Source organism: Heterodontus francisci, chromosome 3, assembly GCF_036365525.1.
Source record: "Heterodontus francisci isolate sHetFra1 chromosome 3, sHetFra1.hap1, whole genome shotgun sequence".
Taxonomy (NCBI): domain Eukaryota; kingdom Metazoa; phylum Chordata; class Chondrichthyes; order Heterodontiformes; family Heterodontidae; genus Heterodontus; species Heterodontus francisci.
In genome coordinates, this window is record NC_090373.1 from 19,009,422 (window position 1) to 19,025,293 (window position 15,872).

General features: G+C 42.3%; 1 protein-coding gene across 4 annotated transcripts in view; it reads right to left on the reverse strand.

Moving 5' to 3' along the window:
- phf3 (PHD finger protein 3) overlaps nucleotides 1-15,872 on the reverse strand; it is a 170,302-nt gene that overhangs the window by 125,453 nt on the left and 28,977 nt on the right. For all 4 annotated transcript variants that reach the window (XM_068020146.1, XM_068020145.1, XM_068020144.1 and 1 more), the window contains 2 exons: nucleotides 11,725-13,984; nucleotides 196-571 (listed from right to left, as the gene is read on the reverse strand). In XM_068020146.1, the coding sequence (XP_067876247.1) occupies nucleotides 196-571; nucleotides 11,725-13,984 (2,636 nt within the window). The remainder of the gene's footprint in view (nucleotides 1-195; nucleotides 572-11,724; nucleotides 13,985-15,872) is intronic.

Below are 15,872 nucleotides of genomic sequence, written 5' to 3' on the forward strand. Positions count from 1 at the left end.
TTAAGAGCGTGCTTAGCAGTATCATTTTTTAAATTAGGGTTATAGTGATTTTATAAACTCATTACGAGAAAACATTAATAAATTCTGAAGTTGGAGTCCAAGATATTGTTTGCATATACAACGATAAATCTACACAGCAGCACTGGTTCTAAATGAAATTGGATACAAGATGTACAAATAGAAAACACATCTTACCTTTCTTAACATTTTGACCTTGGGTTTCTTATTTGGGAATTGCTCGAACTTTTCTATTATTTCTGTTTTTGATTTTACACCAGCAGCATTAGTTGTAGTATTTAGTTCTTCTGAATGGATCAGCTTTTCGCTTTTTAAATGGATTGCGTGCTCATGAAATAATTCAGGCTTTGCTTTCTCCATGTCATTTTGCACACACTCATGTTTTACTGTGTGACTATGGTTGACTGGTGGAGCCTTTTTATCTTCCACAGCACAACATTTCAAACAAATATATTCTTTATCCTCCTTCTCCAGTTGCTGGGCTTGGCCAAGTGTCAGCCCAACACACTCTCCGTGAAACCAATCGTCACATCTTCCACACCCTACCATAAACCTGAATACAAACAAAATCTGGGTCAATTAAATTAAGGATGAAAGATGGTTAGAAATGTTTCCCAAGAATAATTGTAAATTTCACTACTTGGATACTCAACAAGTATATGCTTAGGAAATAATTTTCTTTCGAAGTGTGCTCTAAATTTACTTTTTACTAATTTGTGTTCTCTGGTCATACTTGCTTACTGCACTTTGAAGTAAAAAGACTTGCATTGAAATAGCACCTTTCAAAACCTCAGGACATCTCAAAACAGCCAATGAAACACTTCTGAAATGTAGTCACTGATAAATATTAGCCAGGACAGTGAGGAAAACCTCTCTGCTTTTCTTCAAAATAGTGCCATCGGATATTTTATTTCCACCTGAGGGGGCAGACTTGGTTTAACACCTCCGACAGTGCAGCACTCACTAAGTTCTGCACCAGAACGTCAGCAGAGATCTTGTGCTCAAGTCTTTGGAGTAGGACTTGAACACACAACCTTCTGACTCAAGAGGCAAGAGTACTACCACCGAACCAAGCTGACATCTACTGAAAAGAAACGTACGTAGAAATACACAAATTAAGTTAAACACAAAAATAGCTCATTCAGCCCAAGCAGTCCATGTTGATGTTTGCCCCATGTACAAACAGAATCTCAACCCTGTGGTCCAGCCACATTTATCTGCCTTGCCCCTCTTTTTCCTCCTCTACCTATCCAATCAAATTTGAATGCTGACATAGCTTCTGCCTCAACCACAAGCCCCAGATGTGAATCCTACAGCCTCAACTCTAAGTAAGTTTCTCTTGCTCTGTTCTAAATCTCTTCCATTTAATCTTGTGCATATGGCACCTCATTCCAGATCTGCTCAACTACTGGAAACAGGATGGGCCTATCAGTCCTATCCCATGCTTTCATAATCTTAACCATATCGATTAAATTGAACAGTAACTTGGTTATTATACTCTGGGGAGAAAAAAGGCTTGAATTTCTCTTTCATTATTCAAATATACGTCATTTAGGGTTTGCTTAACCCACGTTCAAATTTTGAGAACATGAGGTTCTACCAAATGACATGCATCAGCCAACCACAATCCTAACAGTCATTTCTACTAAAATGTCTGCTCACTATCCACTTTTCCAGTTCTGTTGAATAGCTGCATGCCTCAAACATTAGCTTGTCGGTGCTTTGTACAGATGTCGATTAATCTGTTTCTCCCGCATTTTCTGTTTCTTTACTATCTCCACTTATAGCAAAGCGTTCCAAATGCTGATAATTCTTTGCACAAGTATTTTTTCCCCATCTCTTCCTTTAGGTATCTAGTGCTTATCTGGAGATTACAGCATTTCGTCTTCAACTGACTTACCAATGGAAATAACCCATGCTGACCATGAGTATGCTTAATCTCTGGCAATAGGTTCATTATTAATTTCTGGGGATGGGGGGGGTGGTGGGGGCAGAGGAAGAGAGAATAATCTCAAAATACTGCTGGAGCTGTCATTGCAAATGGAGCAAGTACAAAAGACTAACTGCTCATTTCTTTCTCATCTGCAGTCAAATCTAAATACTTGGAACTCATTTTCTAGTGGGTCACTTGAGACCTGAACGGCTGGCAGGAGGTAGCTCGAACTACATGTTTAAAAAAAAAGAGTGATATAAGCAGGAATTAAGTATTTCAAGATTTCAAATAAATTTGTAATTAAATAGGCTTAAGAATTAGCATGCTCATACTACACATCTATCATTTCAAAGCTGGGTTTAACTTTACACGATCAGCGTAACTGACAACAGCCCAGCATCATACTGAATGAAGATACAACTGCAAAGCCAAGTTCTTTTTAAAAAAAAAAGCCTATCAATTTATTTTAAAATTCATACCACCGGTGAGGGGGATCAACATACATCTCCTGCACCCTCATTCCCATGAAAATACCAAGAGTGCGGCCTCCGCTACTCTACCTTCATATAGCTTCTAGACTTCACTTGCTACACCTGTCTCCAAACTCGGACAATAGTTCATCAATACTGCATGCTGACTCCACCCTACCTATGTCGTCGTTATCCCACCAGGGGGCCTCTGAGTTTAACTCTGGGCTCCTTCCTATTATCTCCTTTTATGACCAGGATTTTTTATATTCTAATTTCTACGTAACCAGGCCTATGTAACTTGAGCTTTTCCGAGGTTCATTTGCATACACGCCTGCCACTCCAGACCAGAGCCAATCACTATTGCCGCTTTTGCTCTTTTTTCCTACTTATTTTTTCTTTACCCTTCCTAGACCCCTCTCTTTTACGGTCTCCTTCCACTTCTGCAGTCTCACGTACGCTGCCCTCCCAATTCCCCACCCCAACCCTTCAGAACTCTTCGACCTTCCTGCTGCCTTCCCAAGCTTTGACTCCCTCTTAGATAAGACTATATCTTCTCTCTGTGTCTCGCTTGACATCCTCCAAAGGGCTCATTGTGGCACTCAGCGCTGAGTCATTACAAACAACCACCCCAACTGCCCATCCCACTCACTTGTCCACCTTCCCACCCAGTGTGCCCACTGGGGTCTAATCTTGCCAGTCTCCTTCCAACCCAACTCACCCCTCCCACTGCTGACCCTGTGGACTCTGCCAGCGGATCAGCTCTCACTGCCCACTATACATCTCCCTCCAGAATGTCCGTTCACTTGTGAACAAGGCCCTTTCCATCCATGAACTTATTGTGGATGTTTGCATTAACATCATGGCCTTAATGGAAACCTGGCTGAGTGGTGTTGCCCCCTTTCCCCTTGATGAAGCCTCCCTGCCTGGCTATATCTTCCACCACTTGGCCCGTCAAAGCCATCATGGTGGCAGTGTGGTGCTTTTTACCAGATCACACCTTGGTCTGACTCCCTACTCCTCTGGCACTTTCTCATCCTTTGTGTATCTCACCTTGTTCCACCCTTCTCACCTTTCATTCAAAATCCTCACTCTCTAACAGGGCGGCACAGTGGCGCAGTGGTTAGCACTGCAGCCTCACAGCTCCAGGGACCAGAGTTCAATTCTGGGTACTGCCTGTGCGGAGTTTGCAAGTTCTCCCTGTGACCGCGTGGGTTTTCGCCGGGTGTTCCGGTTTCCTCCCACAGCCAAAGACTTGCAGGTGATAGGTAAATTGGCCATTGGAAATTGCCCCTAGTGTAGGTAGGTGGTAGGGAATATGGGATTACTGTAGGGTTAGTATAAATGGGTGGTTGTTGGTCGGCACAGACTCGGTGGGCCGAAGGGCCTGTTTCAGTGCTGTATCTATAAATAAAATGTAATAAAATAAAAACACCCTCCCAAGTATAAGAATTCTCTGATATATCTTTGCTTTCCTCCCTCAGCCTCTGCACTGAACAACTTCTCATCCTTGGTGATTTCAACCTCCATCTCAACTTATCATGCTCTCTTTCGAGTTCACTACACTCTTATCCTTCCTACATTTCTCCCATGTAAACTCTCCAACCCATATTCACAGCCACTCCCCTTGACCTTGATAGTCCCATCACATCCCTCATAGGTAAGACCATCTCTGATCATGTCCTTATATCACTCGCCACCCACATTCCCCTTTCACACCCCAATCCTACCTCCTTCTGTATTCGCCTCAGAAGAAACTATCCCTCAATTCACTTACAACTGCACTTTCAAAATCACAACTGTCTAGGGTTTGGTCGTACACTCACCACATTTCTGCAGCTACTGATTTGCTCAACCGCACCCTCACCTCCACTTTTGATGCCCTACTCCCCAATAAAACCATTACTCTGACTGACCCTGGTCGTACCCCCAATACAGCCCTCATCTCAACTCCCTTAATTTCAAGGGACACAGAATTCAAAGGATATGGGAGACAATTGCTTTTAGCCATTCACTACCAGATCTGCCTGGACAACATAAAGCGCCATCGGCTCCTGCTCTTCTGTTCAAACCTCACAATTCCAGGATCACCCTGGAATGCAAAGATAACTTCCGGCTTCTTTTCCCTACTGCAAGAGTTTTCTTAAACCCCTCTCCCCTATTTCCTCCACCCTCACTTCCAACAATAAGTGTGAGGAGCTCATGGACTTCTGTCACTTAGATTGAGACAAGCCGATCAACTGTCTCTGACGCTTCCCTCCCTTCCAATAGCCCTCTGGCTAAAGCTCCCCACTACCAGAGACCTTTCTTTCTCTAGTTTCGTTCCGATCTCCCTCTCCGAGCTCATCTTGCCCACGAGACCCTTCTGCTCCCTCAACCCTATTCCCACTGAACTGAACATCAAACCTCCCCTCCTGGTCCCCACATTAGCCAATAGTTAACTGTTCTTTCTCTTCAGGTGTTGTCCGTCTCTTCTTTACATCTGCCGTTATCATCCCCCTTCTCAAAAAACTAACCCTCGACACCGCTGTCCTTGCAAACTACCACTCCATCTCCAATGTCCCTTTCCTCTTCCAAGTTCTTGAATGTGTTGTCACCTCCCAAATCCGTGCCCATCTTTCTAAAACTCCATGGTTAAATCCCTCCAATCAGGTTTCCCACCCTGCCACAGTACCAAAACAGCTCTTATCAAAGTCATAAATAACATCCTATGTGACTGTGACAAGGTAAACTTGCCCTTCTCAACCTGCGTGCAGTCTTACGGCCAGGTGGTAGGGGGTGCAGGTGGTTCTTACGGTTCACCTCCCAACTGACTGCAATCGTGTTTTGTTTAAAATGATGAGTTAACCCAAGTGCTTTTGAGGTCAGATAAACAGGCAAATGACAAGTTTTCTAGTAGGTTAAACAAAAGGTAACTGTATTTTTAAACGATTCCCAAAATGGTTGCAACCACATCCACACACACACACACAAACTGATATGGTTTGAAGTGAGATAAGTGTTTGGGGTTCATGGTAAACCTGCTGAATCTTCTTGGAGGACAGTTTCTTTTAAAGTTGCAGGCCTGGGTGTTTATAGTTTTCTGGCAGTTAAGACTGGAGGCAGTGATCACTTGCAGTTCTCTGCTGCACCAAGGTGAAGTATAGAATTTGCAGCAGGGCTTCTTCCTTATTTTGGCTGGACTACTTTACACAGCCCTTGGCTGGACTGCTTTTCTGTGATGTTCCTGTGCTCTCTCTGTCTCCAGAGCTACCTTTTAAGGCAAAAATCTCAGTTTATTTTAGGAGATGCATGGTCCTCTCCCCTGTTGTGACCACACAATGAGCCAAGATAATATAACCATGACCATAGTTTGATGCTTGACTAGGAATCATTGTTATTTGGGTCTACTTCACATCTTCTTTGTTTCAGAAGAACCCATTAAGTTCAGGAATGTCTCTTGATAAGTTTCACAATGGGTGTAATTGGCTGGGGTCTCTTAGTCTGGAATGTATCCTTTTGTTCTTAACAGACAGTGAGGCAGGGTTTGAATACACAAGGCCAGGTCGTCTGACCTTCGACATTGTCCACCTTTTTTTTTAGAAAACTAAGTCAATTTTAAAGAGTCCACCTAGAATAAAGATTATGATTAGATTAGAGATACAGCACTGAAACAGGCCCTTCGGCCCACCGAGTCTGTGCCGAACATCAACCACCCATTTATACTAATCCTACACTAATCCCATATTCCTACCAAACATCCCCACCTATCCCTATATTTCCCTACCACCTACCTATACTAGTGACAATTTATAATGGCCAATTTACCTATCAACCTGCAAGTCTTTTGGCTTGTGGGAGGAAACCGGAGCACCCGGAGAAAACCCACGCAGACACAGGGAGAACTTGCAAACTCCACACAGGCAGTACCCGGAATCGAACCCGGGTCCCTGGAACTGTGAGGCTGCGGTGCTAACCACTGCGCCACTGTGCCGCACTGTGTATCTTAAAAGTAGGTATGTCGTTACTGGGCATGACATGCCCCTGCTGCACAAAAAAAAGGCACCTTGATTACATTTTTATTTACCCTGTTTTCAGGATAACATAAGAGAAACATGAACACACATTCTGTACTCATTTTGACATCCACACTTCAATCTTACAACTGCTATAGCTGGCATCGTCTGCCACAGCCATTTCCAGTTCAAGTTTGTGCTTCTCGTTTTTTTCTTGGATGAGGCACAATTATAATTGCATTTCTTACGGGCGTTGAAGTTTAAGGTTTTTGTTTAGGAAATCTGGTGAAATCTATCCTTTCCCACTTTTAAATACGAGTTATGTGGTGTGGGACGTGGCTGGACTTCTCCAGCATCTGTTTGCAATACTTTGGGAGACTGCTGGAGAGACATCTTTTCTGTTCCAAGGGTTGTAATATGCAAATTTCCATTTCTGCATTGTTTCTGGCTGTTGGCAAATTTTACTGCCTGTACAGGCCTTGCCCCCTTATCTGCTGCTTCCACAACACATGATTTAATAGTTCAGGTTCTGGCACATTATAACTCTTATCTCTAGGGTGACAGTGAGTGGTAAATAGCTTTTTTAAGGCCCTTTTCTTAGTGGATTCTGAATGTGATTCACTGGCTTCGGTTAGCTTTGGATTTAGAACCTGATCATTTGATTCTTCAGTGGGCAAATCCACACGGACCCCACTTTTATTTTTCTTGTCGCTTTCACAAGTTTTGTTTCCCTAGGGCATATTATCTTCCCTTTTCCTTTTAGTTTGGGAATGGTTTTTCCCCCAATCTGCCCATGTCTTCTGGGACACTACTGCTCACAGATTGTTGCCCTGCTTCCGCAGCACTCCCCTGCAGCACTTCAGTTAAGTGAGGCATCTCACCTACCTCTTGGCTTGCCTGTTTGGGAACTTTCCTTGTCCCTATTTAAATCGTTAAAGGTGGTTTCTGTTAACTATACCTCTGGTGCGTCCCCTTCAACCTCTGATGCTTTTATCTCAGCTCCTTTACATTCCTCTAGCTCTGTCTCAGTCTCTTTAAATTCTACTGGTTCCATCTTGGCCTCTGAATACTACTAGCTTTCCTCTAGCCTCTTTAATCTTTACTGGCCTATCAGCCCCTGGGGGATTGTTGGGACTTCCTCAGCCCTCTGCACCCATGCAGAATTTTGCTTGTTCCCCCTCAGTTTCGCCAGTCTCCATGGACTGCTCTGGACACAATACTGTGCTTCTTGACGAGTCATGCCCAGCAACAGGTCGACCCTCTGCACCGGTAAGCTTGGAATGACCCCATCATCACTATGCTAGCGACCAACTTACTCTGCAGGTAACTAAGGGAACCTTCAAGCATTTGTCATTAAGCCCTTTTACCAATACTGTGGGGTATTTGTTCTGTTTTCCGATGGCATTTCTGTAAACTTTGCTACAAGTAGTATTTGAAGACAACCGGTATCCTTGAGAATGGTTACCTCTCTGCCTAGTGCCTGGGATACAAGAGTCATTTTTCCTTTTTGCAAAAAGTTCTTGTAGGTATTCTGATCCGGTGCTACATTAGCACACATGCTCACCACCTTCATAGCTACGGACAGAGTCTTGATTGCAGCACCCACTGTTGGTTTTTTGGAATACCAACAATCTGCCATATGCCCAGATTTTCCACTCTGAAAATACATCAGCTGTGTCCCTCCTGGTTCACCATCTTGGTTCCTTCTTTTAAAAGTTGGAGACTGATCTGTTTTTCCTTCTTTACTGCCCTTCGCGCTGAAGCCCATTTTTTGCTTTATCTACCGCCATCCTTTATCTCCCTAGCCTGTAGGAGTTACTATACCAAAGCATATTTTGAGTTAGAGGTCTGTGTGCTAATTCATGGCCATCAGCCATTACTGGTGCTTCTCTCACCCTTGCAATTCTTTGCTCCTCAATATGGGTTCTTATATTAACTTGGATGGTATTTTTAAGTTCCTCTAATAGAATCACCTCACTCAAATTTTCAAAGGAGGGTTCTAGCTTGAGAGATCATATCCAGCGATCGAAAGATTTCAAATTCTTTCAAATTCAATGCAAGTCTGGGCTGGTCTTTTCCTAGCGTCTGAATTTCTGTCGATAGGCTTTGGGTACCAACTCATATGCATTTAGAATTGCTGTTTTAGTTTGTTCATAGTCAGAGGAACTTTATTCTGCTAACACAGAAAAAGCTTTGAGAGCCCAACTCACTAACTCGCCTTGTAAAAGGAAAGTTCGATATTCTTTTGGCCATTTTAGCCTGGAGTCAAAGGAGATAAAATATGAGCCCACCTCTGCCTCATTAAATTTTGGCTCAAACCATGAATGTTTCAATACAATGTTTTGCTCCAAATTGGGGATAAGATTTGAGTGACTGGTGACATTTTCATCTTGCGCTCATAGCCATTCTCACTCAAACTTTCTTGCTGCTTCCTCCCTTCGCCAACTGCATCGCCTCCCGTTCCTTTTGCATTCTAGCTAGGGTTTTCCTTTCAGTTTCAAATTCCATGCTTGCCTCTTCCTGAGGTTCACATCAAGTTCAAAATGGTTAGCTAGACTCTTCATTTCAGGTTTCTTTGCTTCTTGTTTGAAAGTGATTCGCACCTGGACAGCTTTTTAAATCTTCAATACTTAATTTATTTATCTTATCATGGGACAGGCCTCAGTGCTCTAGAAACTCTTCAGCATTAAATGTGGCTATTTCTTTTGTTTCTAGCACTGTAGAAAAAAAGATACAAGAAAACCTGTTTGTTCAATCTTTCACAGTTTTAAAGGTCAATTTTCCTCCCTTTTCCAAATCTCTCGTGTAGCCTAATGGTTCAGCATCTTGGCTTCAAGCTCCCAATTTGTTACGGCCAGGTGGTAAGGGGTGTGGGCGGATCCCACTATTCACCTCCCAACTGATCGCAACCGTATTTTGTTTAAAGTGAGTTAGCTCAAGCATTTTTAAGTTCAAATAAACAGACAAATGACAGGTTTTCTCGCAGGTTAAACAAAAGACAACTATTTTTACAAAATTCCCAAAATGTGTCTCACACATACCCACCGGTCAGTCTCTCACCCACACGCAATCTCACGTCCACACGCAAGAATAGATAGAAAGGTAAAGAGTACATTGTTTGAAGTGAGGTAGGTGTTCGGGGTTAACGGTAAACCTGCTGAATCTTCTTGGAGGACAGTTATTTTGTTTTTAAAGTTACAGGCCTGGGTGTTTATTGTTTTCTTGTGGTTAAGACTTCAGATTGGAGGCAGTGGTCACTTTCAGTTCTCTGCTGCACCAAGGTGAAGTGTAGAATTCACAGCAGGGCTTCTCCCATGTTCTGACTGGACTTCTTTTCACAGCCCTTTGCTGGGCTGCTTTTCTGTGACGTTCTTGTTCTCTCTCTCTCTCTCCAGAGCTACCTTTTAAGGTAAAAATCTTACACATTAGCTTCTGTTAGGAGACACATGGTCCTCTCCTTTGTTGTAACCGTATAATGGGCCAAGATACGATAACCATGACCATCGTTTGATGCTTGAATGGGAATCATTCTGTTATGCTGTGTCTACTTCACACTTTCTTTGTTTCAGAAGAACCCATTCAATTCAGGAATGCCCCTTGATGGTTTCAGGACGGGTGTAATTGATACCTCTTAGCCTGGAATATATCTTTTTGTTCTCAACAGCGAGGCAGTGTTTGAATACGCAAGGCCAGGTCGCCTGACCTTCAGCGGCCATCTTTCTTGGTGGACAAAGTCAATTTCAAGAGAGTCCACCTTGAATAAAGTGAATACCTTAAAAGTAGGAATATGTGTCTTTACTGGGCATGACAGCAGCCTTTGACACAGTTGACCAAACCATCCTTCTCCACGGGCATCCAGCTGGGTGGGACAGCTCTCGCCTGATTCCATTCTTATTTATCGAATCTTAGAGTATCACTTGTAATGGCATCTCTTGCTGCTCCTGCACTGGTACCTCTGGTGTCCCCAAGGATCGAGCCTTGGCCCCCCCTCCTATTTCTCATCTACATGCTGCCCCTCAGCAACATCATCCGAAAACACTGTTATTTTCCACATGTACACTGATAACATTCAACTCTACCCCACCACCCCCTCTCTTGAATCCTCCATTATTAAATTATCAGACTGCTTATTTGAATCAGCAGAAATCTCCTCCAATTAAATATTGGGAAGACTGAAGCCATTGTTTTCGGGCCCCATTCCAAACTCCATTCCCTAGCTACTGACTCCATCCCTCTCCCTGGCAACAGTCTGAGATTAAGCGCGTATGCTTGCAAACTTGGTGTCATTTTAAGCCCCGAGATGAGCTTCCGATCACATATTCGCACCATCACTAACACCGCCTATTTCCACCTCATAACATCGCATAACTTTGCCCATTTCAGCTCATCTGCTGCCTATACCCTCAATAAACCTTTGTCAGTTCTAGACATGACTATTCGAATGCACTCCTCGCTGGCCTTCCACATTCTACCCTCCATAAACCGGAGGTCATCCAAAACTCAGCTGCCCATGTCTCAACTTGCACCAAATCCCGTTCACCTATCACCCCTGTGCTGGCTGACTTACACTGGCTCCCAGTCAAGCAATGTCTTGATTTTAAAATGGTCATCCTTGTTTTCAAATCCCTTCCCTATCTTTGTAATCTTTTTCAGCCTCACAACCCTCCAAGATAGCTGTGCTCATCTAATTCTGGCGTGATGCGCATCCCCAATTTTAATCGCACCACCATTGATGGTTGCGCTTCAACTGCTTAAGCCCTAAGCTCTGGAATTCCCACCCCACACCTCTCCACCTCCTTTAAGAGGTTCCTTAAAACATACTTCTTTCACCAAGCTTGGTCATCTGACCTAATATCTCATGTGGCACGGTGTCACATTTTGTTTTGTAATGCACCTGCGAAGCATCTTGGGACATTTTATGTTAAAGGTGGTATATCAATATTTGTTACAAATGTCACCAGTGGTCACAGCGATCATTTAAATATGTGTATGCAGATTTACTTAAGAATGCAGCAAGAACAGTGCATTCTTCATTCTCTAAAAACACCTGTTATAAAAAGCACCTTTAGACATTAAATGCTCTGTTGCCAGTGTTGCAAAATTGTCACTAAATTCTACCAAACCATGTTTAAAGCTCCCGAGAGAGAAATGGTTTAAAAGAAAAGTTGCCACATTAATTGTCAGCAGACAGCAGAAATATTTTAGACATCAATATAATTACTTTCTCTTTACAAATGTTTACTATAAATAAACCAGAAAATTATCTCCTTACAGAAAACATGTGCCAGGTTTTGGTTACACAAGAGCTCACCTGCTGTTGTGCGGTTTCCTACAAAAACCACAGAGTTTTTTGGGGTCCCATATATCTGAAGTAGCAACAGGGGCAGAATGGTCCATGTCAGTTTCCTCCTTTTTTACCATAGGTAAATTATCAGGGATAAATAACGGTGGTTCATCCAATGAAAGGCTTTTGCTGCTTCTCCTCTGCCGTGGTAGAATACCCTTCTCACTTTTTCTGACTTTCGTTTTATCATCTTCATTAGGATGCTCCGCAATTCTTCCTTTGTCTTTTTCCTTTATATTATCTAGCTGTGGGGAAACTATTTTACCTGTCGAAGGGACAGGTTTGTGGCCATAGTGAGTCACCTGTTTCGTAGCTAAGTCGCTCAGTTTTGGAGTAAAATTAGAACTATGCTTAGGTGCCTGAACTGCTTTCTTTGACTTATGCCCCAGAGGAGTCATCGATACTATCTTGTGCGTTGCCTGTGCTTTTGCAACCTGGGAAACAGGAGACAGCTTGCGAAAGTTTCTCTTTTGTGGTTGGTCAATTTTGAATTTATCATCCTGTGCAACTTGTGCTTTCAAGCACTTAACAGTCCTGTGGGGATGATGTTCATCTTGGTCTACTGCCTTCCTTTTACTGGTTATTGAAGAAGTATGTAACTTAGACTGTTTAAGTGCTTCAGAGGACTGCATATCCAACTTAGCTTTTTTCCGATTTGAGTGAAGAAAGTTTTCAGCCTGCTCCGCTTTTGGATCTTGTGCAAGTTTATGCTGAGGCTTCAATTCTGACTTTTCATGTTTTGAAGCCTGGCTCTTGGACTCCATTGCATCCACCAGCTTTTCAGGGACAATTTCCTCATGGTCTTTATGTACAGAAAGGTCCTGCACTTCTTCCTTACTGGGACCCATCTGTTGCTTGGTTGAATAATCTGGCTCATTTCCATTATCCTGCTTCTTACATACCACGTGCTCACCAGAACCATCAGCTTTTTCAGATTCATTGACATCTTTGGCAACTATTTTTGGAGAAACAGGTCCTTCTACTTCAAGTTTGCCCTCATGTGTCATACTTCCAGGCTTTGCTGAAACACTGACCCCAACCTCAAGCTGTACTGCCTCAATATTCCCAGAATCTTCAATCAGTTCCAAACCATCTGAAATGCTCTCTCTTACAAGTTTGCTCGCATTATGATGTGCAGCACCTTTATTTGACTGCATGTCAAGACCTTCTTTTGTTTCTACATAATTTACAGAAGCATTTAATTCAGAGGATATCTGTAATTCTTCATTCACTGGCCTTTGTAGGTTTTCATCTAGTTTTGGCAGAAGGTCTTCCACTTTGTTTATAAGGGACATTTCAGTGCTTGGTACAACAGGATCCAACTCAATTGGCTCCTCTTTCTGTTCATTAATAATGTTACTATCCACAATTTCCATCCTTTCATTCAGTTGTATCTTCTGTTCTTCTGCTACAATCTCCTTTAACTTCTCTACAGCTGCATGTACATTTTCAGGAGGGAGTGCACACACATTTTTGTGAAGATCAACATTTACTGTTATAGTATCTTCAGGCGTCCCACCTGTATCTGCACCAATTAATGATTCTGTCGAGCACGGCCATTTCAAGACTGATTTAACTGGACTGTGGTCTGTGGCTGCTGCTTGCTCATCTCCATGAGTGCCATAATCCACAATTTTTTGTGCATCAACATTCTCTACCATAGACTCCTGAGCAGTTTCAGTTAACAATTCTGCTGAACACTGTGATTCCAAAACAGACTCTATTGGATTTTGGCTGACTAATACAACTTGTGCTTCTACACAATGGAGATCCTTTGCATCCTCTGCTATTGCATCTGGAGGGAATTTTTCTGTCTCTAAAGCAATTAACGGTTCTCTGGAACACTGCGATTCGGACTTGGACTCAACTGTTTTCTGCTCCACTGAATCTACCACTGTATGTTTATGATTGCCACAAGTTATTTCAAGTGTACTTTCAGGTATGATGCACTTTCCCATTGATTTCAGTTCAGGACTCTTTGAATCTATAGATTCAGACTGTATAGTATCACAAGAGGTTTCTGCACTACTTTCTGAGACATTCTGCTGCTGTGGTTTACCCTTTCCTCCTGTTTTTTGTGAGCTTTGCTTTTCATGCCGATCTGCCAGTTTTGCTGAACCAGCTCCAATGCAGACATATTTTATCTGTTCCTTCCTTTTTGTATAAGCTAAATTTGCTGGACTGGGCCGTTTGGCTAAGGTACTGTTGCGCAGACTTCGAACTGGTTCTTTGAAAGAAAGGAAGAAACATTAGTCGCAATTTTGAACAATTAAAACACATGCACGATAGCTTTAAATACCGAGCACTGGTGTTTCAATATATTACAAATGTGATGCTCATACTCATATCAAAAAAAAATCACAGAATCTTAACAGCACAGGAAGCCACCCATCTTATACGAGATAAACAGGCACGTAATAAGCAAATTGCATTTGGCTATTTAAGTACCACAACATGGTATTTTGAAATGAGATGATACCATATTTTGAATCAGAATTTATAAATTAGCTCAATATAACTTAAAAATGACAATTTTTCCATGAAATCAGTTACCTGAAATTATATTTATTCTGTTCAAAGAAAAGCACTCCAACTTTACAATGCCTGAACTTTAAGCTGCAGATTTGCGATTAAGCACAAACCCTTTTATTCTTTTCAGATCAACTGATCTCCATATTTTAGTTTGGTATTTTTAAAATCACATTTCTTGAAAATTCTACAACTTCAAAATAACCATTTCAGCAGTCTTTCATTTTAAAGCACAAAGTATAAGCACACACCTAAGGGGCTCAATATCAGTCAGATTAATTAAATAAAACTATAAAAATGAAATTATTTTCTAAACACACTATTTTCATTTTTGAGGGTTCTCCCAAGAAGTCAACATGCACACCCAGTGAGATAAGCCATACAAACCAGAAGGGACACAAATTTCATACTCATTATGTTCTCAGTTAGTTGATCTCAGCTAGGGCAGTAGGTAGAAATGTTACAATGGCCTCAGTGCCCTTATATTAGGAATGGGGAGGTGGAATTGGCCAAGTGTGACAAAACCACACCTGCCAAATGGAAACGTATCAACTTTGTCATACTGAACACTATTTGAAATTTTACAGGACATTTAAAAAGACCACAAAGCTGAATGGCTGAAAACATGGGTGCACATTCGCATTCTGAGAGACAGTTGAATAGAGAGACAACGGGAGTGCTCACTGATTCAATTAGCAAGATGGGTTTTGTTAATAGTGATGATCAAAAGACATTGAGAGCCATTGTCTGTGTAAGAGCCAGCACTCCACCCAACCACCGCACCACCCCTCCCCCCACCCCACCGTGGCTAGTAAGCTTTGAAGAAACAACCATCGCAAGCGATGCTGTTTCAAAGAGCTTGTCACATGACCAACCTGGGAATTGATTGAATTGTGCCTCACAGAAAGGTTTGGGGCAGACTGCAATTGAAAGTCAAGAAGAAAGCACTGCTCCCTCTCTCTCTCTAGCAAAGTTCCAGGTACCCACTTAAGCCTCAAGACAGAAGACTCCTGTAGTCTTCTGGTACCAGCAAGATAAGTTTGAAAGTGTGCACTGGGTCCCAACGAGAACTGCAAGACTTAACTCCAATCAAGGTCTTCACATCCAAACCGAAGACAGTAATTGAATTCCAAACCCAACTAATCCAAACCCCACCCCCCCCCCCGCCTTAAGTGTTTCTCTTCCTCTATCTATTTGTGTAAGTGTTATGTGCTATCGTGTATGCATGCTAGAGTCATGTATTTTTAGTAACTTTATCTGAGTTAGAGTGTTAAGGTTAATAAACCTACATCTTTCTTGTTTAAACCTGAGAAAGCCTGTCTGATTGGTTCATTTACAATTACAATTAGAGAGCAGTGAGCAAGGACTCACTGAGTTGAAGCTAAAAACAGTGTTTTAGAAGTTAAACCCTGCTATAGCCAAACCAGGAAAGAGGCCAGAGGGCAGCCTGAGACCCTTCCCTTACCCAGTTGTAACACCAGGATTCCTATCCCTGATCACTAAAAAGTGAGCCCTGTTGAAAGTGAGCATTTGGATGTTAGACGAGAACAGGCTCAGGATGAACTTTGTAATCAAATATCCTGTTG